Below are 8,907 nucleotides of genomic sequence, written 5' to 3'. Positions count from 1 at the left end.
ACGCGGGCCTCTCACTGTTGTGGCCTCTCCCGTTGCGGAGCACAGGCTCCGGACGCGCAGGCTCAGCGGCCACGGCTCACGGGCCCAGCCGCTCCGCGGCACGTGGGATCTTCCCGGACCGGGGCACGAACCCGTGTCCCCTGCATCGGCAGGCGGACTCTCAACCACTGCGCCACCAGGGAAGCCCTACAACCAGTATCTTTGCTCAGTGTTTCTTCCTGCATCTCAGTCCTTTATTCTGTGATCATCATCTTTCTGCCCGAAGTAAAGTCATAATGAAGTTTCTTTAATTAGGGTTTGTTGGTAGTAAACTGTCTCGGCTCTTATTTAACTGAAAACGTCTTTATTTCACCCACATTCACAGAAGAGAGGTTTTTCTGGGTAAATAATTCTAGACTGACAGTAATTTTGTCTCAACACTTTGAAGATATTCTTCTAAGATCTTCTGATTTCCACTGTTGCTATTGAGGAGTCAGTTGTTAGGCTCTTTCCTTTGTAATAATCTATCTTTTCTTTCTGGATATTTTTAACATCTTTCTCTGTTGTTCTGTGGTTTTACTAGAATACATGTAGGAATGGATGTATTAATATATATGTTGCTTAGGATTTATTGAGTTCTTGAATTTGATCACTGATATCGTTCATCCATACTGCAAAACTCTCAGCTATTATTTCTTCAAACATTAAATTTCCTACATTCGGTATTTTTTCTTATGGAACCCTCGTTAAGTGTATATTAGATCCTTTCACTCTAGCTTCTATGACTCTTAACCTTTCTTTTATATCTTCCATCTATTTGTCTCTTTGTGCTATGTTCCAGGGAATTACTTCACATCTATTTCTCAGTTCCCTAATTCTTTCTGGAACTATATCAAATCAGCTGTTTCACACATGCATTAAGTTTCTTGTTTAACTTATAGCTCAGTTCTGGAAATTCTGTTAGGCTCTTTGTTAAATCTGTTTGAACATTTCTGAAAGTCTCTTGATTCTTGTTCATACTTTCAACAGCCTGCACTTTATAGGCTCTCAATTAATATACTGTATATGAATTTCTTTAAGCATACTTATTTCACATTCTGGAGCTCATCATTTTACTATATATGCCTCTGTGGGTCTAATTATACTTTTTGTTTCTGCTGATTCTTGTTTATGTTGGCTTTTCCTTTCTGTTTTGTGATTTTTTTGATTGGGAATTGTATTTCTTGAAACTTTATTTATAGGAATTCTTAAAGCCCAAGTTAAGATGCATTTTTCCAGAGAGGATTTGTGTTTTCCTCTGTCACGCCATGTAGGCACTCTCAACTTGGAAACTGTTTGAAGTAAATTTTTGACTACGTTTTTGGGCGGACAGTCAGAGAGTGTAAATTATAACCTCAGATTCACATGTGGTCTGGGTTTTGGTTAAGAATTCCCATCAGATGCATAGCACAGGGAGATCAGCTCGGTGCTTTGTGACTACCTACAGGGGTGGGATAGGGAGGGTGGGAGGGAGACGCAAGAGGGAGGGGATATGGGGATATATGTATATATATATAGCTGATTCACTTTGTTATACAGCAGAAACTAACACAACACTGTAAAGCAATTATACTCCAATAAAGATGTTAAAAAAAAAAAAAGAATTCCCATCAGAGACTACTTCTTCCTTTCACCAAAAGCCAAGGTCAAAACAGCCAATCTTCCTTATTATCTCCCTTGGGGAGAGGGGGAAGAATTAGTTCAATCACATTGGTGTCACACATCTGCAAAGCCAAATTTGGCTATAGTAATGTTTAAATTATAACTATCTTGAAGGTACTAAAAATGCTTACTATTATCAAACATAATAAATATAAATGAATTTAAACCGGAAAGTACCTTGCTTTAACTCAAATGTGTCTATGGGAAATCATAGAAATGCATGTAAGATCAAGTGATGCAGATATTCTACAGAATAAGAAAGGCTATTTAAATTGGCACAGTGGTGACTTTGCCGGCAAGCTGTAGTAATGTCATTGCCACTTTTCCTAGTATTGTATGTGATGGTGTGAAATATCTTGCACCCAAAGAGTCATGTGTTGCACCAAAATACAGCACAGAGGAGTTAAGTAACTTGCCCAATGTCATGCATCTAGTAAGTGGCAGAGCTCTTAGCTCCATAAATATTTGCTGATAAATACATGTACCTTTCAGGCTCACTCAGCAAGAATTTAAGCAACAATGCGAGGTGGCGTAAAGTCCCCAAAATCCAGGACAGGTAAAATCACCTGGATCTGTCATAAGCTTCCGGGTTTCCTCGTCTGGATTCCCAATAATCAGCTCCCTAGTTTTTGCTCAGAATTTTCCTCATTCCACTCTGATGCTTCAGCTCCCCCCTTGCAGGGCAGTGAGGTATCCAGGTCAGGTCTCTGGCCCAGCATCTGCCCCAGGGGCATCACCAACTCTACTTCGGTTTATCTGTTTGGCTGCTGAGCCCTCTCTACACTCTAGCTAATGTTGCCTCGCTCTCTGGGTTGGCTACTCTTTGTGTCGATGATGTACGGGACTCCACTGCCATGGAACCCAAGAATTTGAGAACAAAACAACACCACAAAATCTTCCAGAAAATACAATATAATTGGGCAATTTAATAAGAAACAAGTTTAGAGTCTCTAAAATATTAATGAAATAAAACAGGTGCTACTCACGCGGGGGGGCTGTCGCCACAATACTTCCCAATTCTTTCAGCGTCATTGATCTCCCCACCGTTAAACACGGCCACATAATCGTACCGGCAGTAGTTATCACGCTCAACGTCAAACTTCTCAAACTTTAATTCTATAAGCTTTAGTGAAAGCACAACATTGGAAGTGTCAGAGGAGCAGTGCGGAACAACCTCAAACAGAATTCTTCCTCTCCCCAGATTTGTAGGGTACCACGATTTTCCTTCTTAAAAAAATGTATTCACCGCGTTTGAAATTTTTCTTAGTGTTTACATACTTATCAGTTATCAAAATTGTGCTATTCTTTTTTTTTCTTTTTTTAAATTAATTAAGTTATTTATTTTTTTGCGGTACGCGGGCCTCTCACTGCTGTGGCCTCTCCCGTTGCGGAGCACAGGCTCCGGACGCGCAGGCTCAGCGGCCGTGGCTCACGGGCCCAGCCGCTCCGCGGCATGTGGGATCCTCCCGGACCGGGGCGCGAACCCGTGTCCCCTGCATCGGCAGGCGGACTCTCAACCACTGCGCCACCAGGGAAGCCCCAAAATTGTGGTATTCTTTTGCTTTCATTTTTAATCATTCCAAAAGACCATCTCAAGCCCAAATCAATCCTAATTAGGATCTTAAACGTGGGAACTCTGTTCACTTACAGCTAAGAAAGTATAAAAACACTATATAACCCCAGAAACCTATGTTAAGACTTAAATTGGGCTTGTGTTGGAGTGGGAAGCGGGGCTATACACCAACTTCATTCTTCTCTAGAGGAAAACTAATAGAAATAAAAATATTATCTACAATGTCCCCATAGTAGTGTGTGTTGGGGTGCGTGAGATGGGTGGACACAATAGTTCCCCTTTCAAGAAAAGGAGACTCACATTCCCACCACATGTAAAGAAGTCAAATTCTTTAGGACCAGAGGTTCAGGGAAGTGGGAGCTGACTATGATGTCTCCTGGAAGTATGTTTGAAAACTGTGCCTGCCAGACACAGTGTGCTCAGTGATCTGGTTGATTTTTGAAGAGGCTGCATAGAAGCATGGATACACAAAGTCAGTGTTAGATTTCTGAAGTATTTCTTAATTTTTTTTTTTGCACTGGTACCAGTAATAGTGTCCTAAATTATTCGAATCAATAAGAAGTTTTGATGTAAGAGCAATCATTCCCCTCATAAGCAGATTTTTCAAGACTCCCTCCAACGTGTGAATCAGAGGAAGTCTCACTGGGTTCATAAATACCCATGGCACCCAGAGGGCTGGTCCCCACTCTTGCTGGATGGCAGGTGGGCAGGCAACCCTCCTTGCTGCTTATGGAATATAATAGGCATTAACTCCTGTTAGGACAGGCACACAGTTACTAGTTGTTAGCTAGCAAAGACTTAGACACAGTAATGTGGGTGAAGGTGATAACAGCAATGGCACCACAGAGAGACACAAAGGTAAAGTGTGGCTTTGAACATCATTGCCACTTATCTACATATTTATCCACTTTTAAAAAGTCAGCACCAGTGATGGGTGAATAATTGCTTATTCATACTTAACACTGCTTTAAGTTATATTAAAATATTTCCTCTTTGGGTCCTGTAACTCCTTACTGGTTAGTAATAAAATGTGCTCTAGGTTATTAAAAAATTGGCTGAACTTTTTCTACTTAGAAATTAGGCACAGAACTTTTGAAGAGAAAATAAAAATAAGTAAATAAATAGGAGGGTAAAGGAGAAAGCTATGATTTTTTAAAAAGTAAGTCTTCAATAGAAGAAAATGCCCATAGATTTATATAGAAATTACTTAGGACTTAACTTTCTCATATGATTTTTCTCATTTGGACAGTTTGCAGTGATTTCAGACACTACAACCATGATTAAAAACTCAGCTGGCTGAAGCCAAAAGTCATATAAATAAGATAAAACCCAAATTTAAATTTAAATAATCCAAGAGAAAAACAATGGAAAAAAGATGCTAAATTGTAATCTGTGAGTATAATTAAATTCAAATTATTTAATCTAATGTATTTACAAATGACACAGAGAAAAATGATCAATACAATCTCAAGAATTACATAATGGCTTAAATGTTTTAGAAATTTAATTTTTAAATTTATTTTAAACTATAAAATGTTTAATAGATCTATAGAATCTTTCATTATCAAATAAATGAACATATTTTTCAACTTAAAAATAAAACTAAATTTTGGGATTATGATCAAAGTGTGTGAAGTGTGTGTGTGTGTGTGTGTGTACTCAAATCACTAACTTGCAGGGAATATTTACCTGAATAATTTTCCACTAAAGAAATGAATATATGTCAAATAATATTTGTGTAAGCAGCACAAAAGATCAATTTAGAAAAGTATTTTTAACAGTATTATAATGCTCACCATACAGTGTTTTGATTTAAGTCTATAATGTTTGTAATAATGACAATTTTTTAAAAGTTATTTTCAGAATTCCACAACGTAAGCTTGGTCTATCCTCATGGTAAGTTCCAGCCTGCAATTAATATCTGAAAGTGGTCCCCAAAGAAGGTAAAAATTCATATAACCACATACTAATAAACAATGGAAAACTTCTCTGTTGATTGTTTTAGGGCAATGAATAAAGTTATTTGTGGGGAACCTACAAAAATTTTATTTTAAACAACAACCAAAAAAAAAAAAAAACCACACACCACCAGTTTTCTCATCAGACACCTTGTTCTTAGAAAAGATGATGTGGTGTGCTTGCATTGGCTTTGTTAAAGTGAAGCATTCAGGCTGTTTCTGATTTGGTGACTAAGAGGGCCATTATCAGGACGTAATGCTCTGTGAGCAAATGGTAACCTGAAGTGTACATGTACTTGGGGGTTTGTTATTTCCCATGGTTAGTCACTGCTGCTTATAACCCCATGCTTAAAACATCTTCCACAGGGTTAAACAATCTCATGTGGAATCTGCAGACCATTTGTATTTCAAAACCTGTTTTGAAAATTACAATTCTATAATAGGAAATTAAATCCATGACTTTGCAAGTCAAATGGCACAAAGGCAATTTTAACCTGGGCCTTTGCATGAAGAAATACTGTGTCCAGGGGGTCTTCTTCACCCTGTATCTTTAACAGTTCACACTAATTCACACACGCATAGTTTCTTCATGTTTTCAGGGAATCTCACCTGATTCTTTGGGGCTACAATGTGCCACACACAAGTGACTCCTGCAGGGTAATCACGGTCTGGCCAGTTGGGGGTTTTAAAAGAGCCGGAAGGTCTTTCAAGGAGTCCTCCACAATACTGATCCCCTGAAATTATTAAAAATGAAAAAAGAAAATCCAAGTTTATGGCAATGCAACCATGGGGAAATTAGGAATTTGGAATACTGATACTATAATAAAGACAATGGCAGATGCTTTTAAATTTTCTCTTTAAAAAAATGGTTAGTCTCCTCTAAACCAACGCCCTCCCTCACACACACACACACACACACACACACACACACACACACACACAGAATGATCTCTAGGTTACCTGACATATCATATCAGCACGAGAGAGAGAAGGAGTGAAATCAGGGCCATAGCTTCCTTCCTTTTTCCCATTTTTTTGGATGAGACAAAGCATTTGGGCACGCACTCATTCAGAAATCATGCAGGCTCATTAGAACTCTCAAGGCAGGGGTATTATTTACTAATAATATTTTTGTCCATGTCCACGGACAAAATCTGAATTAGCTGTTATAGACAACTCTCATTCCTAGAAAACTTTTTATACTATACATCTTTCACAATTTTTAAGAATAATTTTGTTTGTAAAAACAATAGATGTTTATAAATTTTCAGCAACACAGAAAAGCATTAAAGAAGGTGGGAGTGATCTCTAGATTGGGCTTGGGTTGGGCAAGCTCCCTCTTGGTGTGAGAAAGTGACTGCTCCAGAAAAGTCTCCTGGACTAACAGGTATAGGTGTCACAGGGGGGCCGCTCCATCCCACACAGCTAACCATGACCCTGGACTTGCCACCAGGCATGAGCAGTTCTGCTCTGAATGAACTCAGAACAGAACCAGGAAGGCTCTCTCCCAGGGGCCTCAGGAAGGGGTGCCACCGGGTGTTGCCGGGACCTGCTGGAGGTGCCCTCACAGCAGACAGCACAGGCCCTGTGCGTTATGATAGGGACTGTGCTTCTTCGGCCAGTGTCTCTCTGCTGCCCTCTGTCCCCAGACTCCTGGTTCCTCCCTCACCTGCACACTGAGATGGCCTTGTGTGGGGATGAGACCATCCCCCTACCTTTTCCTCTGTTCCTCCCACCCCAGACCCATAACCTCAGGTAGAGCTCAGACTCAGCAGTGCTGGAGGTTCTCTCTTTATGCACAAGTCTCATTATTTCACTAGGAGCTTCCAGAAGTTTCACCACAGCTAAACTCAGCAGCATTTCTGATTGTTAGGATATTAAGATGGAGGTTTAGTTTCACACTTGGTCTTCAAGAGAAAATTCTGCAGTGCTAGATTCCTGCTCTGTGCCGATATTAGCCTCACTTCTCTGGGACTGAACTGGGTTTCCCAAATATGCCTAGACTCCTAGTAAAGCTGTTTCTTCACTGGTGGGGGAAAAAAAATTAAAATTGAATTCGGGGTACGATTACCTCAAATCCCACTAACCACAATGAACATGTGACAAACATCATTTCAGACCAATCTCTATGCATATGTATTGGGTTGGCCAAAAAGTTCGTTTGGGTTTTTCCTGTAACATCTTACGGAAAAAAGTCAACCCAACACAAAAAGGTTCACAGAAATAATCTTAGAAAGACATTTTAATACAAGTTTTACATTTAATTTTACTGGGACTTAACTAACAAAGAAACACTGAAAGGAATTAATATACTTTAATAAAAATATTTCTGTGACATAGAAGCTAATCATTCTTAAAAGAAGTCTCTAAATTTAAGACAATGTGTTATAAAAATTGAGCCTGGAGTAATTTCTGTAATTTTAAAAAAATATTTATTTATTTATTTATTTTTGGTTGCGTTGGGCCTTCGTTGGTGCACAGGGGCTTTCTCTAGTTGCGGCGAGCGGGGGCTACTTTCATTGCGGTGCGCAGGCTTCTCATTGCGCTACTCTTGTTGCAGAGCACAGGCTCTAGGCATGAGGGCTTCAGTAGTTGTGGCGCACGGGCTCTAGAGCTCAGGCTCAGTAGTTGTGGTGCACGGGCTTAGTTGCTCTGCGGCATGTGGGATCTTCCCGGACCAGGGCTCGAACCCATGTCCCCTGCATTGGCAGGCGGATTCTTAACCACTGCGCTACCAGGGACGTCCCTCTGTAACTTTTAATTCATGGAAAATTTCAAGCATATACAAAATAAACAGAACAATATAATGAATCTCTATGTATGCATCATCCAATTTCAACAATTATCATCATTTTACTATTCTATCAATATCACTACTCAGTGCTCACCACCTGCATTATTATTATTATTATTATCATTTTACAGGTTTGGGGGAGGTAAATTCAATACTCTGAAATGCACAAGTCTTAGCTGTAAAAATTTGAAAAATGGATCTGCCCGCGTGAGCCACACTCCTATGATGATAATAGAATCATTTCCCACAAAATTCCTGTATCCCTTGTCAGTCAATCTGCTGGCTCTTCACGCCATTTTTCTAAAAAATTTCACCTTAGATTAGGTTTATTCTAGAGCTTCATATACATGGAATTATACGGTGTGTCCTCTTCTGTGTCTCACTTGTCTTGCTTAGTACAATTTCTGAGATACATTCATGTTGCTGTGTGTATTAGTAGTTTGTTCCCTGACATTGCTAGTAGTATTCCGGGGTGTGGAAACCAGAGTTTGTTCACCCATTCTCCTGCTGATATTCATTTGGCTTGCTTCCAGTCTGGGCTTCTGCGAATAACGCTGCTATGAACATTTTTGTATAAATCTCTTTGGGGACATGTATTTTCATTTCTCTTGTATAAATATCCAGGAATGCAATTGTTGGGCCAAGAGTAGATGTAGATGTTTAACTTCATAAGAAACTACCAAACTTTTTTCCCCATGCGGTTGTAGCATTTTTTACCTCTCAAGGGATGAGCACTTTGGTTGCATCACATCCTTGCCACCATTTAGTGCGGTCAAATTTTTAGCCAACCCGGTTGGTATGTAATGGTATCTCATTGTGTTTTGTTTTGTTTTGTTTTTTTTCGGTACGCGGGCCTCTCACTGTCGTGGCCTCTCCCGTTGCGGAGCACAGGCTCCGGACGC

General features: G+C 39.7%; 1 protein-coding gene across 1 annotated transcript in view; it reads right to left on the bottom strand.

Moving 5' to 3' along the window:
• PCOLCE2 (procollagen C-endopeptidase enhancer 2) overlaps positions 1 to 8,907 on the bottom strand; it is an 83,814-nt gene that overhangs the window by 17,282 nt on the left and 57,625 nt on the right. The window contains exons 4-5 of the mRNA XM_024131868.1: positions 5,821 to 5,945; positions 2,667 to 2,803 (exon numbers count right to left, since the gene is read on the bottom strand). Coding sequence (XP_023987636.1) covers positions 2,667 to 2,803; positions 5,821 to 5,945 — 262 coding nt within the window. The remainder of the gene's footprint in view (positions 1 to 2,666; positions 2,804 to 5,820; positions 5,946 to 8,907) is intronic.

Source organism: Physeter macrocephalus, chromosome 1 (genome assembly GCF_002837175.3).
Source record: "Physeter macrocephalus isolate SW-GA chromosome 1, ASM283717v5, whole genome shotgun sequence".
In the NCBI taxonomy this organism is placed as follows: Eukaryota; Metazoa; Chordata; class Mammalia; order Artiodactyla; family Physeteridae; genus Physeter; species Physeter macrocephalus.
This window is presented reverse-complemented; position numbering and strand designations above follow the sequence as displayed.